Source organism: Onychostoma macrolepis, chromosome 05, assembly GCF_012432095.1.
Source record: "Onychostoma macrolepis isolate SWU-2019 chromosome 05, ASM1243209v1, whole genome shotgun sequence".
Lineage (NCBI taxonomy): Eukaryota > Metazoa > Chordata > Actinopteri > Cypriniformes > Cyprinidae > Onychostoma > Onychostoma macrolepis.
Window position 1 is genome coordinate 29298807 of NC_081159.1, and position 27942 is coordinate 29326748.

At 36.3% G+C, this 27942-nt stretch overlaps 3 protein-coding genes and 1 long non-coding RNA gene across 4 annotated transcripts; 2 read left to right on the top strand and 2 right to left on the bottom strand.

The window, feature by feature from the left end:
* Positions 1-1222: 1222 nt before the first annotated feature.
* tmem203 (transmembrane protein 203) lies at positions 1223-2758 on the bottom strand. The gene is made up of 2 exons (XM_058776598.1): positions 2602-2758; positions 1223-2194 (listed from the first exon to the last, which is right to left on the bottom strand). The coding sequence occupies exon 2, from the start codon at positions 1978-1980 to the stop codon at positions 1558-1560; it is 423 nt and encodes a 140-aa protein (XP_058632581.1). The 5' UTR covers positions 1981-2194; positions 2602-2758; the 3' UTR covers positions 1223-1557.
* Positions 2759-3275: 517 nt separating this feature from the next.
* On the top strand, positions 3276-14670 carry alad (aminolevulinate dehydratase). The gene is made up of 12 exons (XM_058774562.1): positions 3276-3419; positions 4457-4579; positions 4719-4769; positions 5967-6063; positions 8631-8766; positions 9235-9318; positions 9436-9524; positions 9612-9667; positions 9839-9926; positions 10144-10230; positions 12712-12841; positions 13049-14670. Exons 2-12 carry the CDS (start codon positions 4461-4463, stop codon positions 13105-13107), a joined length of 996 nt encoding a protein of 331 aa, XP_058630545.1. The 5' UTR covers positions 3276-3419; positions 4457-4460; the 3' UTR covers positions 13108-14670.
* Positions 14671-14695: 25 nt separating this feature from the next.
* On the bottom strand, positions 14696-16034 carry LOC131540104 (uncharacterized). Its single transcript, XR_009271177.1, has 3 exons — positions 15895-16034; positions 15041-15121; positions 14696-14951 (listed from the first exon to the last, which is right to left on the bottom strand). It is a non-coding gene; the product is annotated as an uncharacterized LOC131540104 (long non-coding RNA).
* Positions 16035-16041: 7 nt separating this feature from the next.
* On the top strand, positions 16042-27824 carry fbxw5 (F-box and WD repeat domain containing 5). Its single transcript, XM_058774558.1, has 10 exons — positions 16042-16180; positions 18897-19092; positions 19267-19424; positions 20757-20940; positions 21021-21169; positions 21486-21818; positions 22653-22836; positions 22918-23065; positions 23624-23836; positions 26130-27824. Exons 2-10 carry the CDS (start codon positions 18906-18908, stop codon positions 26398-26400), a joined length of 1827 nt encoding a protein of 608 aa, XP_058630541.1. The 5' UTR covers positions 16042-16180; positions 18897-18905; the 3' UTR covers positions 26401-27824.
* The last annotated feature ends 118 nt before the right edge of the window (positions 27825-27942 follow it).

A 27942-nucleotide genomic window follows, 5' to 3' on the forward strand; every position in this document is an offset into this window, starting at 1 on the left:
GCAGGAAAAATTGTTCACTTGAGATTAGGGTGTACGACCTTTAGAACAGTTGTTGACATTTACAGCCACAATGAGTTGCAGTAGGTACTGCACGTCCAGTGCATTGTTTCAAAAATGCCTAAACATATGTACAAGTAAATTATTTTATGCTATCTCAAACCGAGTGCAAAGTCCAAAATTAACATGGTTTATTATTTACAATAGCACAGCCTTGCTAACAAGTAATAAATATACATGTTTCCTGTGTATCTAATATGAAGTAACAGGAAGGTTGTTTATTAGATGTCCTTTATCCTTTTGGTTTAAAGGTGCTGTATGTAGGATTGACATTGGTTGAACTAGGTATTGCAGTTCAAATTCAAAATATTGGAGATGGTTTTTTCACCCGGCCCCTCCTCCTCAGATTTGACGCACACGCAAATTGCCAGATTAACGACACCAACAGGAACAACCGCACATGCCGATGAATGAAATTAAATACACTGCGTTTTCCGCCAACTGGCAACCCGGGGTGCCGAAATACAATTGGGTAAACTGGCAGTGGGCGGGTTTCACAAACCATAACAAACACAGACATTCCGGGCCGGAATGCACATTTTCAAAGGAGAATAACTGACTGTAGCATTGTTTTTCAGATAAACAAGTATGTTAACTTAGCATGTTTCTTAAATATCTGCAAACATATTATGGTATTTTTATACTTTAGTAGAGACAAAATCCTACATACAGCATATTTGTATACTGTAACAAGAGTGTTGTTTGCATTAGATGTCAGTTATCCATTTAGTTTACGATAGAATATTGCTTTCATTTCAATCAGAGCTCATTTTCTATTTCTCTTTAGAAGATATATATTTTTGAAAACATGTTTCACTACATCCGTAAGGATATGTATGTGATGAATTGGAAACTAGCTGCTCTTTAATGATATAACTGTACCCCCAAACATCATAAAAACATTTTATAAATGTATACTTAGTGAAATTGCATGGTTTGTCCTGAGTGGGGCTCTTTTTAATGAGACAATAAAAAATTCAGGATTAATTCAATCTATAGTGCCATCTAGTGATTATTAAAGGACCTACATATATTTTATTTTAACATCAGTTTATTTTGAATTTTCCTCTCAAAAACATCAAACATCCCACTAACTTTTCTAAATAAACAAATAAATTTAGGTCACTTCAAGGCATGGTCATAACAAACCAAGGAAGATCAAGAGTGTTGAATGTTGATGGTTTATTTACAACTGTACAAATAACAATAAAATGTATTAACACAGATAAAGCAACATTGATAGTATTCAGAAAAAATCCAGACCAAATCTCTCATAGCACTTAAGGAAAATAATAATAATCATCAAAATTGCACATTATTTTAAGCATTGTTTATGATGCCATGTTCACATGCTTGAACCATTTGAATATAAAAAAAAATAATAATAAAGTTCACAATGATTTTGCAGTACACAACGATTCACTCCTGGTTTGAATGACACCTGCAGGAGTCCTTTTCATTCGCATAAGTCCACTGACATGTGTGCAGATGGTTTGTCCTTTAATTGACACGACAAGCACGAATCATGAGCAGCTGCAGAAGGATGAAAAGTGGGGAAACGATAAGCCCGAACCACAAATCACTTGCCTGGTTCTGTTCGGCCAATTTCTGGCATAGCAGCACCTCACACACCAACTTGAGGCTGAGCACGGTCAGCACCCACAGCAAGCGCAAAACCGCCAGCCGCTTCTCTCCTTCTTGATAGAGGCGGATGGATACAATGGCTGTGAAGTAAGTGCTGAGGCCATCAGCTGCAAACAAGGGTGAGAAGACAAGCCACCAGCTCATCTCAAGAGTCTGCTTGTCCACGTCCATGTGTAGGGCCACCAGCACGCTGAAGACCAGCAGCGCGCCCAAGTGGAGGAACAGCTCGAATGTGGCAAAGCCCAGCCATTGCACCAGCTCTCGCAGAGAGAACAGCATTATTAATGGGACACAACTGAGTGTTGTTTACTAGGAGACTAAGGTCAAAACACTAGTCTAAGAAACTGTGAGTGAAGAGAAGCATTTAATGGGCATTCAAGTCTATGAAAAATCCTCCACTGATGAGTGTTTCACTATTTTGGCAGCATCATGCTCTTTTGGAGATGGACCAGGTCCACCTTATGACTTCTGATGCATTTGACTCTGTCAAAACCTGAAAAAAGGAAGAAAAAGACTTCATTATCAAGACTAAAATCAATTCAACTACAATTCAAGTTTGGAAAACATTGAATGTAAAACACTTGGTTCGATTGTATACTGATTAAGTCCCATTGCACATGTCCAAAAACATGCTTGACTGTATTCTGTAACTATATGATTAACATTTAAATCAATACAGACGCCAATATGGCTTAATTCACTATCCTCAACATCATAGCTATTGCATCTTTAATATACGCCATAATCCAGGTAAATACTATGCAGATAAACACTTTATTAGTCGATTAACGTCCATCATTTTGCGGAATTGAATGTGTAAAGTATAAACAAGCGAGCTGTCAGTTAGCATATGATGACGAGTATTAAATGTGCTAATAATATACTGAAAAAACCTTTTACCTCACAGATATCGTTCACAGTGATGGTTAAAGACAAATATATAAACGCAAGCTACATTTTCAAAGGCTCGGTAATGAACGGGTGGGTAGACAGCGGTGGATAAGCAGCTGTAAAGAACACAAGCTAGCTGAGATGAGCTATTTACCTCCAATAGGAGCCCAGGGAAATATCGCGAGATCTCAAATGCGAGTCGTGAGAAATATCGCGAGATCCTTGAAAGAGTATTTTCTACGGAGGCCGAGAGCCAGAAAGAGTACTAAAACGACAGAAAAGGGATAAGCGCCAGAATGACTACTAGCTTGAAACTGAGGAATGACACAACGGGCGGGGCTTATCTGTCCCAGTCTCTTTTACTTTTAGCTAGGCACTCACTATAAACATACAGTTTACTATTTTAACTCTTTAATTTCTTTTCTATGATGCATCATTAAAGTTCACCACTCTGGTACATGTTATTTTTCTCCGCGCTATCAATTATAGGCGTGTGGTTTAATGATAAAGATTAAACATTATATAAAGCTTGCATGAGGAGGATCTTTTTTATTTATATCTCAGATACAAGAGCATGGCATTTAAATATTTATAAGATATATAGTATAAAAACGTATTGAAATTTGTAGCTAAATGAAGAATTTGCCTTTCTGGGCCATCAAGCGCCACCTGCAGGAATACAGTTTCGTCTGACAGGAAACAGTTTGACTGCTAGCAACATTCTCCTCTCAGAATGAAATGCACATGCGTTTGAGGTTCGAGGAGCAATACTTTAGTTAGCAAGGTCTCGGTCATTTACGGTTTCCCATTAGCGGTGACAAAACAAAGTAAGTTCATCTCAGTTGTATACTTTTACGTCTTTTAAGAAATGCTTGAATTATTCTGCCTTTTACAAGCTTCATGTTTCTGTAACATTTACGTTATACAGTATTATGCAGTGTTGAGGACGATAACTATTAACTAAGAGAAACTTAGAGATGTTAGACCGAGAGCGTATGAAAGTACTGCTTTTGAAAGTTTTTGAAACGATTGTTTAACCTTTTCACGATTATTGACATTTCAACATTTCGCTATGAAAAATTAGTCATGAGTTCAACTAATGCAATATGCATGCTTGTATTATTAAGGTCTCCTGCTTTACCATTGCATAAAAAAATGTTTAATTTGCATACATCTATTATTAGTGTACCAATAAATAAATAAATAAATGAATATAAAAAAACACATAAGTTATACCATGTACATATTATGTTTGTTTGAGTAGATAATTGATTGACCATAAATATATTTTATGTGCAAAATGAGATTTTCTTTTATTTAAATATGGTTTCTTAAGCCGGTGAATGAATGGTTGTTGTCTGCAAAGATAATTTCTGCATGCTTGCACCTTTTGTATGGCTAGAATGTGTCAGAGTCACTCTTTGCTCATTCATTCAGAAGATTTATTTTCATAAAATCATTGGACAGAATAATTGAATTGCTATCAACCACTCTGAATGTGTCTCAATCAGAAATGCTTCTTACTGTGAAGTTTTCTTAATTGATTTTTCCCCCAAATAAATATTTTATTGTCATTATCACTATTTTTAATGATTAATGATGTAAAAGTCTGTTATGTATTCTTAATGTATTAAGAATTATTAGTTTTACTTCTAGAAACAAACCATAACATGCTTTCTATTGCTGTTTTTGTTTTCAGGTGAATTTATTTTTTTAATATTATTATTATTATTATTTTCTGGGAAAAAGAGATAAAGCAAATGATTAATAGTATTTATTTCTGTAGCATATGTATCTATGATTCATAATTCTGCAGTTATGTAGATTGTGTCAGTAAGTGTTTGTCTTCTGTTTGAATCTACAGGACGATGACACAGCCAGCAGACTCTATTCTACACAGCGGTTACTTTCACCCCACTCTCCGATACTGGCAGACCTGTGCTTCAGACCTCAGACCAGACAACCTCATATATCCTATCTTCATTACGTAATGACTTATCTCTATATATTTATTTGAGGAGCGTATATAGGTTCAGGAGTTATGTTTTTGTTAAAGGTTTGTATTTGTTAGTTAGTTTGAATGAGTAGAAATAGTTACTATGTCTCTCTCTGAATGATTTTAACAGTGACAGTCCTGACGCAGTGGAACCAATTGCAAGTCTACCTGGTCAAGCGAGGTATCATTCTTCACATTTTCTCATCTTTGACATTTTAGAGTTGTGATTTACAGTGTTACTTCCTGTTTCGTGTCAGTTAGTCTACTGAAGTACTACTACTTCTGTAATCTGTTAACATAGTAACAAGTATCCTTGAATTTGCTATTGGATTAAAGAATCTTAATGGATTATTATTAGAGTTAAAAAAAAAAAAAGTATCAAGAGGACTTTAACCTTTACAGAGTGTTGTTTTTACGGCTCAGGACATATAAAAATGTTGGATGTAGATGAATACTGTTTACAATTCTGAATTGTCTAATTTCATTACTTTACTTTCTATCAGTACGCATTAAATAAACATAGAAATAAAATAAATGTACAATTTAGGTTAAAGGTTCTAATAAAATTTAAATGTGTCAGAATGGGTACATTTTAGCCTAAATTAGGCTATCACTTGATAGGGGGTAGCAAGTTTAATAGCTATGAATTATGATTATGCTATGAATTAATTGATAATGTATATTAGTTTAATCATTTTTCTTTCAGTTATCTTTGATGTTTTGAATGAATTTCATAATAGACTCTAAGGAAATGTAACTTTTAAATGTACAAGATGTGTATGATTGATATAACAAAGATGTATGCATGTAAAGTTTGGGCTGGTGTTCTGAGATAAGCTTCAGGCAGGGTGGAGCTGGAGGTAGCCAACAAAGCACAAAGATAAACCAAGGATCCGTTTATTCCGAGTGGTTAAGTCCCCTTTGCACTGCATAAGTAGTCAGTGTAAGTGTCAGGAGGTCTGGTTATTTTGTCATGTAGTATAGATTGTGTCCAGAATGGGATGCTGTTATTCTGGTTGCTGCATACTTTTAAAAACTAACTACTGTGTGAAACAATGCATATTATGCCACAATTAACATTTAGTAATCCACAACATTTTGAATTCAACATCAAAGACCATGCCATACTAGGATGGTTCATCCATATTAAATGCAATGCCCAGTATGGCAGCTCTAGTAAAGGAAGTCCCATCTTCTAAATAAAAGAGCCAGCTGGCAATTGTTAAAGTAATCATGTCATTGCAGCTGCTGTTAGAAGAAAATGGGTAATGTCTTGAAACTTGTGCTTAGAACTGCACATAACTATATATCATATATATAGAAAAAAACTCATGCCATATTATTGTTAAGACATATGATGTTCTTGTGTATTTTTCAGATATGGTGTAAATAAGATAGAGGGTTTACTTCGTCCCCTTGTGGATAAAGGCCTGAAGTGTGTGCTGATTTTTGGAGTTCCAGCAAAAGTTGCGAAGGTCGGTGAGAAGTTTTAGTTATATTTCATTTATATTACAGTTTCAGTAATATTGTTATCAATAATGTAAGTCATAGTATATTATGAAGAAATTAGGGCTGTAAAGCTATTAAAACTATTTATCAAATTAATTACACAATGTGGTGTTTAATTTAATTAATTGCACATCAAATTTGACTAACACTTTATCCAGAAAAGAAAATTGAATGTCATTAATGTGCTAAATGAGAGCGGCATCAAATAGACATTACAAAAAGTAGCTTTAGAAAGAAAGATTTTATTCGATTCAACATAGAATTTATTACACATAAAGTTTTAGGCTACAATGGCCATGATTTTTTTTTTTTTTCAGAAGCTGCATCTGAGTCAGACCGTTTATTGCAGCATAGATGTAGCATAAATGCATTCACACTGCAATTAGAATTGCATAAATAATTCCATGAGATTTTAAATGGGTATTAAAGGGATAGCTCACCCAGAAATGAAAATTCTGTCATCATTTACTTTGTTGTTTCAAACCAGTATGACTTTCTTTTATGGAACATAATATATATTTTTTTGTACATACAATGAAAGTCAATGGTAAGCAAAAAAATTTGGTTAACAATATTCTTCAAAATGTCCTCACAATTCTGACTGGCATTTTGTGGTGATTACTGGTTCTGTGCAGATTTTGAACAAGCCTATTGGTTCACCCGATTCTTTCAAATCACTGGTGGCGGGTGCAGCATTCAATTTTTTCCATGCAGAGTGAATTTTTTTTGCCTGTGCATTTATTTGTGCATTAAATTAGGTATGTGTATTTGTATAAAATATATGTTCATTTTGTTCAGTGTAATAGTGAATCACAGCATGCCTTGATGCTGTTAACTCAATGAGAGTGAAATAAAACTCTCTGAATCTAAAGACACTGTTGTGTTGTCTGGCTCCCCTTCACTCCTCCACTCTTCAGCACACCGCACTCACTTTTGCAGCATTTTTCAATACTGTAGTGTAGGGCTGTGCGATTTGGGGAAAATATCTAATTGCGATTTGTGTTTTTTTTTTTTTTTTTTTTGACAAATATTGTGATTGCGATTTGATTTGCAATTTTAATTTTGCAAAGTCAAGCTTCAGCTCAATATTGTCAATAGTGTGCAGCACAGTATGGGTATTGTTCTCTGCTGAAAAAAACAATAGAAACCATCACAGAAATTCTTATGGTTTCCATTAAAACTATTACAAAATTCCTTTTTGTAGTGTGTTTTGGGCATTATTGCAATAGGAATTACTGTTGTTCTATTGGTTCCCATCTGCCAGATTACATCCCACCAATAGAATCCATCAAATGCCAGTAGACACTATATTAAAACCAATACAATTCCCATTATAACCCTTAAATCCATTACATTTTCTATTGTGTTTTGGGAGGGGTTCTATTGTTTTTTCATCAGGGAAGATTATAATGGTATTACTACTTTTACAGAATTTACTTTATTACTGAATTTCACCAGAAAGAGTAGTTTATTTTGTGTAAATAAAGAGCTGTATTACTTTAGTCAATTATTCAAGTATTACATAGGTTACATAGGCTGATTTATTCATTTGAAAGTATTTGGTATTTTAAGAACAAGTGGAAAATGTGCTGAATGTTTCATTTCATCCAAGTGAAATTAGCAAAGCAGTTGGACTGAATTTACATTTGTTTCAAACGCGGAGCCAGGCGCGAGTTGACACAGGTTGCGCGCGTGTGTCAAGCCTCGTCTATCCTGCCAGATGCGCTGCGGTGCGGAGCCGGGCGCGAGACCGCGAGTATAAACGAGCATCACGAAACAGGCTGCGAGTGTAAACGGCTCGTCCGTGAGACGCGGGATACGCGCCGCGTGGGGCAGAGAAGAGCGAGTATGAGAAGCATTCAGAGACGCAGCCTGTGTGTGCAGTCTTCTGAATTGGGAATAGCGAACATGCATTATAAACTTATTTCAAATTAGAATCTGTTGGGGAGATAAAATGTGTAAGATAATGTTCATGTACTAATAAAGACAAATAAGAAAATGTATATTTTATTCTCCAGTACTAAAAGCATAAGCGAAAAGGGAGCTATTTTGCGTTGTGGCATAGCTCTTGCAAATTAAACGTTTTTTGTTCGGTGTCTGTCATTTCCAAGCCGAAGTAATCTCATATTACATAAAATTTTCTTTAGTAGGCCTATTATTTTGCCTGACTATTGATCTGACCTTGTAGATGCCATAATCCCACTCGCGCGCGCTTTCTATTTTTTATTTTTTTGTTTGTCACTCAAGGCTGGTAGTCATGCATTTGCGTTGTATCTGGAACAGAAAATATCGCGTCCACATCGCAGGCTTTGCGATTAGTAAATCGCAACATCTCAAATCGCGATTGCGGTTCGATTTCGATTAATCGCACAGCCCTACTGTAGTGGGAACTAACCGGTGCTGAAACATGGGGTTTCATGTTCTTTAAATGCATTAATAATTTCACTGTGTTATTTTTTCCATAACTAATTGATTAAATGAACTAATTAAATTAACAGTATATCAACAGCCCTAGATTGTTTTGTTTTCTTAGGATGAGAGGGGCTCTGGGGCGGACACAGATGACACTCCTGCGGTGCTGGCTGTGAAGAAACTGAGGAGCGCATTCCCTGATCTTGTGTTGGCCTGTGATGTGTGCCTTTGCCCCTACACCTCTCATGGCCACTGTGGTTAGTTTCAGTACTGGATCTGTTTGCTTTTTTCTTTTGCTTTTTTTCAGTTGAAATGGCCAATATTGTAAGCCAATAATTATTTCTTGTTATGGATCACAACTAAAAATGGATATTACATTTTTTATTCTAATTTGTCTTAATAAATTAAAAATAAAACACTAAAAGCTAAATTGCATCAGGTGAATTTAGGCATCATAACATTATAATGCACAGTATGAAAAAAAGTTTAAAATTCTAAGAAGCATTAAGATTCTAAACATACATTTAAAAGTGCTATTAAATTATAATTGTTTTAAAAAATGTTCTTAAAGAAGTGTTTGATCATGGCAAAGGCAATCAAAACTGCCAGTGAAACCACAAATTACACTTTTTAACATAATTAATTGCCTGGTATTTTTAAATAAACTCTTTACGGTGATACTACCATAGTGTATGATTTGTGACTTTCTCTATGGTACCTTTCAGGAATGCTGCGTGAAGATGGCAGCTTGGATAATGCTGCCAGCTGTTTGAGGTTGGCTGAAGTAGCTCTGGCTTATGCTCGAGCAGGTTAGTTCTAAATTCTATTCATATGTAGCCAATTGCACATAATATGTGCATTTTTGAGTAATAGGCCTAAAGAAGTCATCTTCATCATATTCTGTCAATGCTTTTTTCTTCCTCTAGGATGCCATATTATCGCCCCTTCAGATATGATGGATGGACGAATTGCAGCCATTAAGCAAGCTCTAATCGCCAACGATCTTGGCAACAAGGTTGAGAGAAATCTCACTTCTGGGTGCAAACAAAAGTGTTAAATTGAATACAGCAGATACTGACTTAATCTCTTTTTCCTTTATTAGGTGTCAGTGCTGAGCTACAGTGCTAAATTTGCCTCATGCTACTATGGACCATTCAGGTAGTGTACTTCTAATGATTCCCTTTAGAATGCAATAGTGGACCACCTTCTTAGTTTTTATAAATTTATAAATGATTTTATTTATAAATGATTTAAATTTGTAAACCAATTTCAAAAATGTCTCTTTTTTTTTTTTTTTTTTTTTTTTTTTTTTTTCCTTTACATTTGAAGAGATGCTGCACAATCTAAACCTGCTTTTGGAGACAGACGATGTTATCAGCTGCCCCCTGGTGCCAGAGGACTAGCACTGCGGGCCTGTGTAAGAGAAAATCATTCAAATTAAATAGACTTTTTTTCTCCAGTGTTCACACATTTCCTTTTGAAACATGATCTAAATTCAGAAATGGGCACTTTGACTAGACCTGTGGTGTTTTGTTTTTTTTCCCCCTTTTTTTTTTTTATTGTATGGAATGCTCCAATTGAAGTATTAGCAGTATATTAATTAGAAGTACATGGTTTTCTTTCTTTGCTGGTAGGACCGGGATGTGAAAGAAGGTGCTGACATGCTGATGGTGAAACCTGGATTACCATATCTTGATATTGTGAGAGAGGTTAAGAATAAGGTAATAACTTTTTTGCTACTTCTTGTTATATTCCGAGATCATTTTCTTCAAGCTCAGAAAATCTTATTTTACATTGTACAGTGCCAAAAAATATTTGGACACTTTGGATACTCCACCCCAAAATGAAAATACTCTCATAATTTACTCACCATCATGACATGATGTATGACTTTTTTCTTTAGTTGAACACAAAGATTTTTCAAAAACCACACAAGGCAAATGAAATTTCCTTGTTACTCATCTCATACAAGCTTCAGAATACACTTACGTCACGCTTCACAATGTGCTGATGTTTACATCAAGCATGAACTCATGAACCTGAGTATGACCATATGCCTGAAGCAGTGCTTTATAGTTAAAAATGAGTATTTTCTCACAAACGCCTATTGTTTTGCTTCTCAAGACAGTGAGTCATATGGTCAAATGGATTACTGTCATGTTCGTTTTGTGTGGTTTTTGAAGCATCAACTTTGGAGGTCCTGTATACTGATTTCCCTTTAATCCAGTAAAAAAAGTATCCCTTTAATGCACTCTTAAAAATGCATGAGTGTCTTTGCAATTTATGATGAAATATCAAACCTGTGTTTAACAAAATATAGCACAAAACTTTCTGAATGCAAAAAGTATTTGTATACTTAGCAGGCCTACAGGGATGGCAAACTCTTGGAGACTCTTGCTCTTGGAGGGCCAAGAGGTTCAGCCTACAGGTTCAGCTTCAGATGAAACGCACATGAACCAGCTCAGCAAGATCTTTAAAGGAGCAGTTCACTCAAAAATGAATATTTGCGGGAAATTTACTCAGGCCATTTTATGTAGATGAATTTGTTTCTTAATCGGAACAGATTTTGAGAAATTCAGCATTATATCACTTACCATAGGATCCTCTACAGCAGTGGTTTTCAGACTTTTTTTAAGAGCGACCCTGTTTTTTTCTTTCTAAATTGACGCGACCCATATAAATATAAATATATATATATATATATATATATATATATATATATATAAGAATGAAAGAAAGACGGAAGGAAAGACAACTGCGCTACAGACCGGTCTCGAGTCCCACCGTAGAGCTCTGGAAGGATGCTCTGTTCCAAAATCGAATCTGTCGGTGCTTCTGAAATAAGTGAGGGTGCTTGCCTTCATGCACATCTATTCTGACATATCATATTTTGTCCAGTCCATAGTTATGATTATCACAATGTCATTGCGATTTCGAGAGAATATGCGGATGTCACTTCCAAAAATTTTTTGCAAGTATGCCACATTGGTCCTCTTAGCAGCATGAAAAACAAGACTTTTATTCAAATTCTGAATGGAGAATAGGCTATATACAGCAAAGAAAGCGCGCAACGTGCGCTTGCTTAAAAAGCTGCGCTCATTTCAGTTTATCGCGATCTCTAATCCGCTATAATCAGTCTGTCAACACGGCACAATTAATCTCTTATTTACATCACCTCTACATTTTGTTCATTATAATCAGAGGATTCGCATCGCAATCTTCCAGAACTCTGGTCTGAACAAGAACACTCGCGTTCTGAGCGGTGAGTGGATTCTGACTCACTAAAGCTCCTCTGATTGGCCATTGCGTTATAGAAATCAACAGATATGTCTCCGATTTGATACAACGTACAACGCTGCAAAACAGAGCACAAATACACATTTGATTCTGACCTGAGGCGGCTGCCGGTTACTTTCGTTTTGTTGTTTGTTTATTTAGTTGCTTCTTTCCTGGGTCTTGAACTTGGTTGCATACATACGTTTTCCTTAAATCATCCTGGCGACCCATTTTTTAAGTCTCGCTACCCAGGGTTTGAAAACCACTGCTCTACAGTGAATGGGTGCCGTCAAAATGACGGACACAGTCCAAACAGCTGATATTATCCATAATATTGCTATCTGCAAGTCATCTCTTCTGAATCAGGATAGAAATATGCACAGATCAAGCACACTTTATAAACAAACAGTTCTAAACAAATATGTGAATTTTGATGTAAAATGCAAAAAAGGGGATGCTGTTTTCACTTGAGGAAGTGTTGTTATGGATTATGGTCTGGCATTTTGGCCAGAAGTGACGGTTTACAGTTAAAATGCCTTAATGATTAATTTGTTTGTCACAAACATGCAGCTTTTCACTTTACAAGACATTAATTGATGGACTGGAGTCGTGACGATTACTTATGGATTATTGTGATGTTTTTATCATCTATTTGGATTCTCATTTCTCAAAGTCTTTTCTGATGAAGAAACAAACTTATCTAAATCTTTAATGGCCTGAACATTTTTGGGTGAACTGTTTCTTTAAGTTAACGTTAACATGTCAGGAAGGTGTGTTGGAACTGAACTCATCTGGACAGTGGCCCTCTAAAAGCAAAGTGCCTCAAAGCACTCCAAACAGTTTGCCGCAAAAACGAAACAATGTAATTTATGGGTCTAATGTTTTTTGCTAGTCTTAATACCTTTGAGTTCTCTGTCTCCCATCAGCACCCTACTCATCCGCTGGCCGTGTATAATGTATCAGGCGAGTTTGCCATGTTGTGGCATGGAGCTGAAGCTGGAGCTTTTGACCTGCGCACTGCAGTTATGGAGGCTATGACTGCCTTCCGTCGAGCAGGTGAGAAGGGGGTCAGGGATAAAGTAAATTATTTGAATCTGTTGAGGCCAGGTTCTCAAAATGCATACATATAACAATTGCAGTGCTTTTGGGAAGGACCTTGGTCTCTTTTACTTTTTAATGTTTTTTTAATGCCTCAAAAATGGATGGTTTACAGGTAATACTAAATACTCTTTAAGTATTTTCACACTATTTTTTTTCTTTCAGGAGCTGACATCATTATCACCTACTACACTCCACAATTACTCACATGGTTAACAGAGTAATATGTTAGTTCTCCTATATGAATGAACTTGGATAATACCAAATCTACTGTCTCACCCTGACACTGAAAATTAAATCTGATAAGCAAATATTACTACACAAATCAACAAATCAACTTTTTCCGCATTGTTTTTTTAAATTTGATTTATGTATCTAGATATAAACACATTAAATCAGCTTTGGTTTTTATACTTTTCTCTAATTTTGGCAAGCTTTGGTATTTTTTGTATGTTAAATTGGTCATTTATTTCCTAAATGTGTTTGATTACATCACAGATTTGTTGTCATTTTAATGTGCTTGTATAACACTGGAAATAGACCTCTGGGGCCCGTTCTTCGTACGTCGCTTATTAGATCTGAGATGATTTGAAAGATTCCAGATCTTCTAATCCTGATAACTGATCTCTGGCTAATTTGGTTCTTCAAACGAATTTGCGCATTAGATTAAAATATCTGGATTAAGTTGTCTAAGATTACTGCGCGTTCTCGTGTTCCCCAAAAAGGGCAGATGTATCGATCCTCGAAACCATGATCAGCAATGCAGCGATTGGCTGGCGGCAAGACAGCAACATAATGACATCAATTCATTAAAAAAGACACCTGACGAAAAACTTTCAACGTTTATAAGGAAAAAGCCAAGCGAACAAAACTACATAAATGTTATAGCCTAATAGATAAATGAAATGTGCACTGTTTTGAATTTATTTGTAATTTTTTTTTTTTTTTTTTTTTTTGAAATTTACAATGAAATTTATATTCATGATTTCTAGTATTTGTACAGGCTTTACATTTTACAACATTACATTTAATGTTGTAATTAGCAATTAATTTAATTTCATCTTTGAGGCAAATTTCTTATGTGACAGCATTAATTAAAGCTGTTATTAATTAAAGATCCAGTTATCTGCATCTCCTGTACTCCATCAAGCCACTCCCATAATAGCTGGCATCACTCATATTAACGATTCAGAATTTATAGCATGTGTGTAAGACTCCAATACAATTATAAAGTAATTATTTCATCACTAATAAATTTTTCAATGAGTAAAACTGGCTGTGTCTATAGTATTCTAGATTACACAACATCCTTATATTATATTATTATATTAATTTTTAAATTATTATTATTTTAAATTATTGTCCCTGGACCAGTAGGGTACTCTTGTAATAAAGTAGCGGTGGCTAGGACAGCTTTTAAGTATCAATTCTGCTTAAAAAGATGCGATCTAATCCTGTTTACATGAAATAAACCTGCTCCCGAGCAGATTTAAGTTTACGGACCCGTTACTATGACAGCAAGTCTAAGATGAGCTTGGAAGAAACAAATGATCCATGATCAAGCAAAATCGTCAACAATCAAATCCAGCTAATTGAGTTAGCGACGTACGAAGAATGGACCCCAGGTTTGTAATTACAGCTGTTTAGTTTTAAAATCAATGTACTAATAATCACATTAACATAGGAAGTCCTGTTGGCATTTCCACCATAAGTTTTACATTGTTTCATGTAGTGCATCTTCTAAATGTTTATGAATAAAAAGATATGAATAAAGCAAGAGGTACACATGGTAAGCATATTTTTTTTATTATTATAGTTTAATAAACATTGTTTCCATATCTCTTATTGACCACTCAGTTTTTTATTATGCTGATAACAGGTTATCAGAAATGCCCATCCCCTTCATAGAGTTTACAGGCAATTCATCATTGCTGTCAGTATATGAAAAATATTGGAAATAAGTTTTAATTCCCAACAGTTTCAAAAAGTGCTGATTATATAGGAGCCACACTGAACGAGGAAGGGTGACTTGGTAGAGGTGCCCTTGAGACTGACCAAACTTGGTGTCCTGCAGAACAAAGAAGAATTTAGAAGTACCTAAACTTTTATCCGAATCCCTCTTAACTATTTGTAAAGTAATGTCCATAAATTACTTACTGATAGCATGTCACCCAGTGTTTGTGGCTCTTTTTGAGGATGTAAGACATGAAGCCAACCTCTCAGCCAGGTAAGAAAACCCTTGAGAGCACATAAATAATATTTCACATTACTAAGCAACTGTGTGCTCATATTAGTACCATTACACCCACATTTCCCTGCTAAAAAAAAACAAAAAAACAATAGAAACCATCACAGAAATTCCAATGGTTTCCATTAAAATACCATTATAAACATGCTTTTTTCCAGTAAAACCATTTTTGGGCATTTTTCCAATAGGATTTAATATCCCACCAATAGAATCCATCACATATCAGTAGACACCATTATAGTTTCCATTAAAACCAATACAATTCCCATTAAAACCATTACATTTTCTATTGTGTTTTCGGCAGGATTGATAAAGGAACCAATGGAACCCAATGGAACTGTTGGCTAAGAATAAAAAATAAACAATAAAAATAAAGAAATGTACACGATGTGTACTGGATTCCTATTGGAATATTTTGGATGCAGTCGTAAAGTACATTATACTACGGGACAATATACAATAAGTGTGGTTCTGATAAATAAATATGATACATCTATTATGACTGGCTTATCGGGCTTTTTTCCACTACCTTCTTTACGGATCCTGCTCATGTAAAGTGATATGAGCAGTGTCAGATTTCTTATCCATACATGTTCTTAATGAGCCATTAAGTTAGATGTTGCAATAATAATAATAATAATAATACAATCTTAGTAGTCTGTTTACATTATATGTAAACCTGCGTACATAATATAACTCGAAAGAGTAAAGTTTCTAATAATTAAAAAGAAAGATAATTACACTGTTAGAGAGTTAAACTTACCTCTCATAATCAGTCATAGTAACATAGCTGATTTTGTCTTATCCAAATGGGAGCTCTAATAAATAATCTACTGTACCTGAGATATCCTACGAGACACTGCACGTAAATATTTTCTGTGATCGACTATTTTGACCTGGCCTAGTTCAACACGTATTGCATCGGCGTTCGATTCATATAGACTAGGGATTGTGCTAGTCGTTTAACCGGAGCTGAAAGGAATCGAGGATGATATCTTCTCCTTAGGTATAAACTTGCAAAGTTCTCCACAGGTTGTGGCCTTTGGCAGGTAATGTAAAATTTAATTAAACATTTATCTGGAATATACATTTGATAAAACGTGCCCTTATTTGTTTATTTTAAGGTTTGGTAATGAGCTTAGCTTGTGTTATTAGCTGCTTTAGCTCCCAAACAAAAAATAACAATATTAAAATAGCAGCATTGTATCAGGCTTATTATTTGCACTTCAAACTGTATATTGCCATCAATGCGAGGTTACATAGATGAACAAAACTTTCCCCCCTTTTATCATATTGTTATGATAATATTGTCTATCATGTTGTACCTGTTTTGGTTGCTTGTATAAAGAAAATGACTGGTCTGGAACTTTAATTTAGGTTGAGTTAAATTTAAAAACAGGCATACAAGTTTAGATAATGAAATGCCTTTAACTGAAAATTGAGTGTTTAATCTTATCATTATACATTACTGACACTCTATCCTCCAATTTGATACTGTTAAGTGCTTTGACACAATCTGTATTGTAAAAGCGCTATATAAATAAAGGTGACTTGACTTTAGATGTTAAATATCTGCCATAACATAAAAACAATAACCAAAACCTGTTACCATATGGGTGCACTGCTAGAAAATAACATAGACGGTAGTATATCTCACTTTATAAATTTGCTCTAATTTTGACCTTCTAATTTAGTCTAGAATGAATGAATAAATAATTAAATAAATCAGTTTGGATGTGTGGGTAACCCAGAATTTCTGAATCGCTGCATGCCTGCAAATTACAGTTATTTATTTATACCTAATTTATCTTTCATGATAAAACTTTCAATTTTGATCTATAGTTTTAAGTCTAAATTGATTAAATTGTAAGTTTGAGTTTTAGTGTTTTTTCATATTAAAAACAGACAAAACAACAAAACTAATTATCAGAATTTGTGCAATAATGCACCCCTTAAAAAGATTTTGTCTTATGTTTTGGCTTTCAACATTCATTAATGCTTACCATACTCATTTATTTTTATGTGTAAAAAAAGTATCCTTTATGTGCTAAATGCTCTTAGATCAATTGATTCAGATCAGTTTATAAAAACAACAACAACAATCTATAGATTAAAAAGTGATAGCACAGTCTTTTTAAGTCTAAAAAAATACATCTAAAAATAAACATCTGGGTGGAGAAGGAGAGACTGTGTTACTCAGTCTTAATTTACAGCTGTCAAATCTTAAATTAGAATAGAGAAATGAGAGGGGTGAGCCACACTTTTTACCCACTATAGTGGATGGATTTGCAGGTAGGCTGTTCTTGAAAGATGGACTTATGATGGACTAGATACAGTTATTTATTATCAAATCGACCAATAAATGCCATTTTGGTGGATTTAAAAAAAGAAAACAATGTTGTACTGCTGTGCCTTCAACACGAAACAGTAGTTATCAATAGGTAAAGAAACTTGTTTGATATATTGTTTAGTTAGTAAACATTTTTATGTAACAGCCAATCTTTCACAAGTTAGAAATATGCAGTATTTTATGTTAACACACAAAATACTGTTAGACATAACCATGAAATAAACATGAAAATGTGATGTGTTCATCAGGTCACTTGCATTGATAGTATTTTTCACAGTCGGAGACAGTCATTTTCAGTTGCATATGCAACCACTACATTGGTATTTTTTTATTTAACTTGGTTTAACCATGGTGACCACCTTGTGTCATGGTGCACAATAAATTTGGGTTTTACAGTTCTTTATGAATACATCTCATCTCAGAATGGTCCGACACCTAGCCATATTTTTTTTTAAATTGTTGTAGCCTAATTAGAAACAAAAACATTTAACAATTGCTTCTGTGTAAGGCATGTTCACTCTTGTAGTTTGGGTTGACCTGCGACATTTAGTCCTGGTTCGTTTCACGCTGTCATTAAAAAAAAAATCAGCTACGAACATAAGAATAGCTTTTAAAATGTGTACAGGAGTCAAAACAGTGCCAGGGATTCCTTTGTTGCACACACAAAAATCTGCTGCAACGAGACAGCAGTTCTGACACCTGTAGTGAAATGTAATGAGTTTTTGTTCATTTAGATTTCTTTAGCCTGTGTTATGTCCATATTTCAGTTGAACCGCACAAGTGTTCCTTTGGAAGTGGACTGAGACCTATTGTGGGCCTTCATCCACTCATTTGGTGAATGCACTTACAGAGCAATCGTACCTTCGTACATTTTAATCTAGCCAAACCTGCCAAGTGTAAACAAACCCAGTTAATCTCAAAAAAAAGACCTGAACATTTGGCAAATTTATACTGGGTGAATAAGACAAGATGTCTAGACGTATGTGTCCAGGAAACACTGGAATCTGCAAAAGCAAGTTTGGCAGGATCAGAGGATTTAAACATTTGTTTTTTATTTCAGATATCTAGTTTTCATAAAGCACAAACAGGCTTTTGTTGTGCGTTGTTGCTGTGGTTTATGTTTTTGTAGTGCCTTTCTAAAACCCAAGGCTGCTTTACAAAATTATAAAAAGAAAAATTGACAGATAGCAAACAAAGTACAATTCACACACCAAAATCTTTGAGAGAGCAAATTAAGACCACTGTGCTTAATTGGTGTTTGCCAAGTTTCTGTGAGCAACAGCACAGTTATCAACAGAGATAAGGTCGCGGAGAAAAGTTATTTTACCAGTTAAATGAACGAATGTTTAGTAGCGCAAAATAGCCTTTGTTGATGTAATCGGTTAAAAGTCATTGTTAATGTTATGTTTTTTCAGGATGTCAGGATGGCAAGTGGCCCTGGCTTGCCGGACAGCCTGGTGCTGGAAATCTTCTTGCATCTCCCTCATAAGGCAGTTCTGAGCGCAGGGTTCACCTGTCGTCAGTGGTTTGCTGTGTCGCGGGATGAATTTCTCTGGAAGGAGCTCCTCTACAACTACTACTGCATCCCACGCTCAGTGCCTCGCCACCCTGGTACTGCAGCTGCTGAACTTTTATATAAACTGCATCATAGGCAATGAATTCATGTGTAAAATAAATAAGCACACACCTTCAGATCTGTGGCCAAAAGTATTTAAGTGTTTATTTTGCAAAAACAAAGTGATATATATATATATATATAACAGTGCATTTCCTGTGTGTGTGCAGCGGCTGTGTCGTGGTACAGGGAGTTCAAGCGGCTGTATGACTGCATTCCCTGTGTGGAGGTTCAGACTCTGAAGGAGCATCATGATCAGGTCCTGCATTTGGCCTTCTCTCACCGTGGACATCGCTTCTCTTCCTGCTCAAAAGACTGTACCGTTAAGGTAAGTAAGCCTACTGTTCGCTTCATGAAGATGAAAACAAGATTTAATTTTTCAAATTTCAAATGTTTACACAGTATTTATGATTTATAATCCAGCAGATAAATGATGAATGACAGAAATTATTTGCATGTGCCAGTAATAATAACATGCAATCTCTATGGTTATATGCAAAAAAAAAAAGAACATCTGGATAGTTGGCATGTCACAGTACTGCATAACACTGATGTTGTTCCACAAAATTTGTTATAATCCTTAATAATTATTCAACCTAATATGACATATTAATAAATTGATTAATTAAATGTTCCTAGCACAAATGAGGACAGGTTATGCATTTAATAATTTAGACATTTTACGTGTTATTAAACTTAAATATTTGTTTAAAAAATTGTAAAATTAATGGTTTTTACAGCAAGATGAAACAAACATTTTACTTTACATTTGTCTTTAAGACTTTTTTATTTGCCTTTTCTAAAACCACAGTTCCCTATATGCAAATACAACATTTAAAGGGGCCCTATTACGCCCCTTTTTACAATATGTAATATAAGTCTCAGGTGTCCCCAGAATCTGTTTGTGAAATTTCAGTTCAAAATACCCCACAGATCATTTATTATATCATTTTGAAAATGCCTATTTTGAGTGGAAGCAGAAACACGCTGTTTTCGTGCATGTCTCTTTAAATGCAATTGACCTGCTGCTCCCTGCCTCTTTTTCCAGAATAGGGCTGTGCCTGTCAAATATACAAAAGTTTATGTTAAAAACAGTCGGTTATGTCTGTGAAGATAAACAGCTGGGAAAGAAATTGCATGTTTATATTAAATCTGTGTGGCAGCAGCGTAATATACAGTAAATAAATCAATAAATCCACTGCTCTCTTGTCTCTTCTGAGGCTGGGACTCTAAATAGTGTTCTGTACTCGTCAGTGCAGCCAAAGACAGAACAGTAAGCATGCTTTGCTCGAACTTTCGCTGTGGCGTTAGAACTGCTATACTGATGTTGCTTGCGAAAACAGGAACTTGCAGATTAAGGGGCGGTAACATTATAAAAAGATCCCTTTTCTCTGTCACAGGGGGAGCGAAATCTCAGTGGCTCGTTTTTTCACAAGCTTGCAGAAAAAGGCTTTCCAAAAAAATTTACTGGGTTGTTCTTTTTTCACATTTCTGGGTTGGTAGATACACCAGGGACCCAATTATAGCACTTAAACATGGAAAAAGTCCGATTTTCATAATATGTCACCTTTAGACCAAAATTTGATGATAAATTAAAAAATATATATATGTTATTTGTTATTCACTGAATAATAAAAATTCACATAATGTGCTTTTACAGCTTTGGGACACGGAACGATCAGATGGCACCATCTCTTTGGTTCACAGCTCCAGCATGCGGCAGTTTAACTGGGGCTACACTCAGTTCTCCCAGTTTAACGTCGATGACACACTGCTGCTGGTGTCGGGGGTATACCTGGGCCCACATCAGTCCTCTTCTGGAGAGATTGCAGTCATCAGTTTGGGTAGAAACAGCTGTTACAAACACCAACTGCACACACCCATTGTAAATAGATTTCTAATTGATGTTGTTTTGGATCCATAGAGAACTACACTCTGCTGTCCCGTGTGAGAAATAAGCCATATGATGTGTTTGGCTGCTGGCTGAATGAGACTCACCTGATCTCTGGTAACCTGCACTGGATTGGCAACATGACCTCCTGCTCTGTGCTCTGGCTCAACAAAGCCTTCCAGGTCCAGATGTGTTCATTTCTCTAAGGCCTTAAAGTGATGTGCATGATGTAGTTGTGTAGTTGATGAACTGAAAAAATATTTCCTACTGGCCATGAAATATGTTTTTCAAGGATAAAACAATGTTTTCTGTTCATTCCATAGACTTTGTCACAAAAAATGACCCATCATAATCTTCCACTTATTTTCATTTCGGTTAATTAATTGTAAGAATCTGTAGCCAATAACACAAAAAAAATAGCTAAACATCTAATGGGTATGGATTTATGTAGCTATTAGATAATTTCTTTCTTAATTATTCACCCCTCTCCATGTTTAGGACATTGAGTCAGAAAACGTGAATGTGGTGAAGCGTCTGTTTAAGATCCAGAACATCAATGCCAGCACTATCCGCACAGTGATGGTGGCCCACTGCCGTCGACACGACTCTCCTGACCTCCTTCTGGACTATGAAGCTCAGTCAAAGGCTCAAGCTCAGCAGACACAGCAGCACCAGCCTCTCTTCTTTGATCTGGGAAACACAGACAGTGAAGAGGAGGAGGATGAGGACAAGGAGGACAAGGAGGATGAGGAGGATGAGGAGCGAGGAGAAAAAAGAGTGTCAGCACATCTGCCCTCATTTAACCCGTCTGGGATTCAGCATGTTATACACGTAAGAACCATAGGGATCACTGCACCTACATTTTAAGCCACTCAAGATGTTTATATATATATATATATATATCATTAGGAATTCTATTGTGTATCCATTTTCAGTTGTAAAGTCTGTTTTCCCATGCTTACAAGATATAGAATACATTGATCTTCTTGGAAAATGGGAAATGTTTTCCTTAATTTGTTTTCCATTTTTGAAAATGTTCTTCCGCAAGAAAGCATTGGATATAGTGCAAGTTAAAATCATTAAGTATTGTGCATAGTATTTTGGATGCACATCAGTAGATGACTGCAAATATTCAAATATTTATCAGTGAAAAATAATTTTATCAGCTTTTATTAAACATGAAATCTGAATTGACATTATTTACTTGAATGTTCCCTGAGCAGTTCATCTGTCCATGTTAATTGTGGTAACGCTTTAGTTTAGGGACCAAATCTCTCTATTAACTAGTTGCTTATTAGCATGCATATTGGTTGTTTATCAGTACTTATAAAGCACATATTAATGCCTTATTTTGCACAACCGTATTTTATATCCCTTAATCCTACCCCATATCTAAATAACAACTACTTTACTGTAGTTACTAATACAAGTAATTTTAATAAGCAACAAATTAGGAGTTTGAGGCAAAAGTCATAGTTAATAGTAAGAATTGATCCCCAAACTAAAACAACTGCCACAAATGCAGCTGAAATGAAATATACAGCAATCAGTATTATAGCAATAGATTAAACGTGACTTTGAATAAGCCATGTTTTAAAAACATCTCTTCGGCTGTTATTGTATGTTGTCAGTTATATGTGCAGTTTCTGTATTCGCTGGTGTTAGGGTCGTCAGAGCATAGCTGCTCGTGAACGAGAGTTGGAGACAAAGGTGGCCAGGTTGATGGGCAGCAGACGCACCAAAGCTCCTGATCCGAACCTGGTGTCTCCCTCAGCTCATGGAGAAGGAGAGGACAAGACCTACCTCCTCTTCACCACCGGCAGCCTTACCTACTCGCCTCACCAAATAGGTGAGAATGCGCTTATGTCTCCAATGGGATGATTACTTAACCTGCTAATTCCATAAATGCCTGCATGTTTGTTTGTTTCAGGCATCAAGCGGATAATGCCTGATCAAATGACGACATGCGGTCCTGTGTTAGGAGAGGAGCGCAGTACAGATGAATTCTTCGACTCACTGGATCATGTGATCGACATTCACGGCCACATCATTGGCATGGGTCTGTCACCTGACCATAGGTGTGTGTTGTGCAGGGGTAGAGGACTAATTTTGGACTAATGCAGTTTACTCAGCTAGTTCATACAGCCTTTCAGATTCTAAAAAGGGAATCACTTTGTGTACAATATTATCTGTGGTGCTGTGAGTGATTACTAGGATGTTGCTCTTCCTCGAGGGGGCGCAAGCAGGCTTAGAAAGTTTTATCTTTTCATATTATTAAGGTGCAGTAAGTAATATTGACAGCTAGCCATTAAAATGGGTACTGCAGTCCAAATTCAACATATTAGAGAGTGTTGCTTCTCCCACCCCCTCTTCCTCAGACTCAGCCGTGTTTCCTAAATATATATACATGTTATAGCATTTTATTCTCAAGTACAGTCAAAAAAACGTACATACAGCACCTTTAAAGATACTGAACAAGTGTAATCATTTCAGTCTATTCATTTCCACTTCATCAGTCTCTAGTGGTTTAAATAAAATGCCTAAAAGGCCATGGAAAATCACGAACAACAACTCCTGAAAACCCTGCTGAAATCGAAGCATTATCAAGGAAAACAACCGTGTTTTTCTGTTCACAGGTACTTGTATGTGAACAGTCGAGCGTGGCCGGCAGGCTGTGTCATCTCTGACCCCATGTCCCCTCCACCCATCGCAGAGGAGATAGACCTGCATGTGATTGATCTGAAGAGTCTTCGAGAGGAACGCCGCAGCCTTCGAGCCCACCGGGCCTTCACACCCAACGATGAGTGCTTCTTTATCTTCCTTGACGTCAGCCGAGACTTCGTCGCCAGGTAATTTACAGCCCAGCCACCTGTGCACATTTTATTCGCAGTAGTGAATTTATTTATTTGGTCTGTTAACCAGCGCTCCACCCGGCAGACATTTGGAATACAGTAGTGCTGGGCGGTATACCGGTTCATACCGAATACCGGTGTTTAATTTTCTTATGATATGAATTTTTAAAATACCGCAATACCGGTGTTATTTAAATAACGCTCAGAACGCGACACTATTTGATAGGGGTCTCTTTTTACTATTGCATTGTGGTGAGGACACAGCTGTGTATGTTACTAAGTGTGAAAGTTCTGAAGCTGTAGAACTAGTAGAACGTGATGACACAGAAGAACTCATCCACAATATCCACCGCCCGCTGCAATCAGCTCCCGCGTCTCACACACGAGCGCGACTTTAGCACTATATTTAGCAACTTTCAAACCCTTTTAGAGGCTTTTTTCCATAGAATATACAAACTGACAAACCTAGCGACTTTTTTGGATAAACCTTAGCTATGGTTCAGTTGGAAGATGTCTCCAGTGCTGCCCCGCGAGCACGAGATCTGACTCTCCCGGCGCAGTGTCGTGTCTCTCTGCGTCTGTTCTGTGCAGCGAGCAGCAGAGAAGCACCGCATTCAGCTGGCCGTACCACAGCAGACTCGTCAGTAAATGAGTACAAAACAGCTTTTCCAAGCACTTGCCGCTAACTGATTGTTTGGAATTATAAATAATGAGCATAGTTCGTCTGTTAATATTATGCACTTTTTTTTTTTTTTTTATTTAGTTTGTTACTCAGACGCAGGCAGTGCGCTGCATGAGACAAAAAAGTAATATAGCCAAAACCACCGCATAGCCACTCTTTAGTGTAACGTTAGATGCATGGGATTTTATCAGACGATGTTGTGATTATAAATGAGAGTGACTCCTGGTTAACATGTATAAATGAGTCGTGTTTAGTCACTATTTAGTGTGGAATTTTTGTACAATATTAGCACATCATGACAGTAAAATAGGGCATTCTAAGTCAATCTACTGCAGTTTTTCTTCTCTCAATCAGTAGAAAATGTGGTTAACACCCAGTCATGCATGAAAAAAATAAATACCGTCATATACCGTGAAACCAGTATAATTTTGAAAAATACCGTGATATAAATTTTTGGTCATACCGCCCAGCACTAGAATACAGTACATGCTATTAACCAGAGTAAAGATGCACTAGAAGTCAATTCTTTCACTGGTTGATATAACACTGGTCTTGAACTTTATACCGACAAGCAAACAGCATGGGTGCAGCATCAGGAAAATGTTTTTGAAAAGCAGGTTTTTTTATGTTGTGGGAACTCCGTCGAGCTTGCAATTACATTCAGGTTTTGACATGATGAATGCATATATAAAGTAAAGGCAAATTTCAGTATTTTTATTTTTTTGAGGTTCTGAAAACCTCAGTCAGTCATATCAGCAGTGCTAGATGTGGTAATGATAGGTACCAGTAAAATATGGCTCCATACCGTTATTGAAGCCAATAGAAGTGACTTAGACAAGCTGAAATTCTACTGCACCAGAATATGAGCAAGAACCTATAAACTCAGGACAACACAGTACTACAGCTAGGTGATATATCTGATATTTTTCAGACCTTTTGATATGTATCTCTATTTAGGCATTGGCTTTGAAATGGCTTTAAAGAGTAGTATTTTCATTTTCCTCCTTTTTCTTTTTGCAATACTCTGCAAGATGAGAATTTTTGATGTAAATGTTTTTCAAAAACATTCTAATTTACTTCATGTAGGATAATCATTTTAAAAACCATTTATACACTGCATGACTTTTGGAGTCGTCGAAGCAGTCTTCAGATATTGGTCATGGCCGGGACAGGTTTCACAGAACATTGTGTGGAGTAACAATCAAGTCAGAGGGTGTCAAACACGTTTGATATGTTTAACTTTTAGAACACATAATTTTCATTTGTCTCTGGTCCTTAAGAATAAATAGCAATATTTGAACGACACTAAATAACTGTTCATTGAACTTATTTGAAATGGATCATTTAAATAACTCCTTCACAGAAATGAATTTGAACTTCCCAATTTCATCCAAATATCTCTGTCATACTTACGATCATGCATTTTAAAATCATGGCAGCATTGCCCTGCCTCACACAGACTAATACTATTCAATTATTGCTTTTTTTTTTTTTTGGTACTCATCTGAACCATTATTAAATGCTTGACAAACAAATGATCAAAACGGTTGAGTCATAATAACTACCCTAGAAATGTTAATTGTCTAATTTAAGTAATTGTCTGTGCAGCGGTGCAGAGGACAAGCACGGTTACATCTGGGACCGGCACTACAACATCTGCCTGGCTCGCCTGAAACACGATGACGTGGTCAACTCAGTGGCCTTCAGCCCAGCAGACCAGGAGCTGCTGCTGTCTGCCAGCGACGACTCCACCATTAAAGTGTGGCGCTCGCCACGCATGGTGCGCCTCGCCGAGGCACCCCAGCGCCCCCCTCGGGCTCGCAAACTGCTCTCCTCCTTGCTTGGCCGCAGAAGTGCTAATCTGAATGGTAAACCCTGACCTGGACCCTGGCGGGCGTAACGCAAGAGGAAAGCACCACAGAAGGACACTCCATGAGCAGAGGGACACGTGTGAGGATTCCACAGTGGTCTCTATGAGAAGAACAAGGATACGTGCATTCTTGTGTGGCCCTTTTACAGGATGTGCCGTGACCAACAGATAGCCGGAAGATGAGAAGCATCAAAATAAAATGGGCTCTTTAGAACTCCATACTGGTGAAAGATCGCTGATGCACATGAAAACGTAGGAGACGGACATTAAGATGACGTGTGACTTCAAGAGCAAAGAACCAAGGCTATCAAGGTCACATTCACATATACGTGTGTAATTTGAAAGCCCATTTAACTCTGTCATAATGAATGAAGCACGTCTGCACGTTTGTACTTTTATTTAAGTATTTTGTTGGCACCTTTTTTAGTAGATGTTATGCAAGCGACCTGATGATCAGAACAAGGACATGGTCAAATTAATTAAATACTAACAGAGAAAAATCTACGTTCTGCTACAATTTTACAACACAACTATGTCACTGGTGTTTCATCTCTGTTCCAGTTTTTTGTAAAGGAGGAGCAGTTTGATTTAACTTTATTACAGAATGACAATGCAGATGTTTATTCCTAAGCTACCCCATATAGCCTTTATATCCACTGTGCAAATGGATTGTGTCATACAGGTTTTAACGATCATACTATATTGAAAAGGTACAAGCATTTGGTTTTAACAATGCACCAGTGCTGCACCTCTGTTATGGTGGCATATTTATTTTATATTTATCTAGTATGACACATTTCAAGAGATTTTGTTTAGGTTGGACCATTAAAATTACCAAAAAGCTAAAGGAAAAAAAAGTTCAAACACCGACCATTTTATTTTCATTACATGTTTATGTAGGTGAGCTTTGTGACTTCATAGCACTGAGGTACTATGCAGAATCAGGGTGCTTTGCTACTTCATATCCGTAAGCATGTTTACCTCACCTTTCGGTGTCATAAGCTCACATTGTTTACTAGCATTAAATATTCAGCAAAGGTGCTCATTTTTGTTTATAATTTCAGATGTCATGAAAAAGTGACTCTAAAATGCTCCTCCATGCCTCACATATATGGTCTACATGTGTGAAGCTCAGCTGTAATGTTACTCATGCTTATGACTTTTTGTTCATTTCATTTTGGTTCCTTAAGATTTTATTTATGCACATCAAGTGATTTCAATTTGATCTCCTTGTAATAATGTAGTTTGAGCATTCATCTTTGTGGTTGTGGTGTTGTTTTGTTTTTAATGGACCTGATTCTCTGTGTGACGTTTGTTTGAGCTTGTGCATCTGATTTTCCCATCTGCCCTTTTGCTATTTGACATCAGTAGATTTTGTACTGTGGAATGTGTAAAATTTGTTTGGCCCATTAAACAATTTTCCTTTTACCAGATGCAATGTGAATTTCATAGTGTTTCTATATCCCACGTTTGTATTTTTACTCAAGACTAGGACTGGATAAAATATTCATAACTCTTTAGAGAACTAATCATAAGCGGTTTATTGATGTT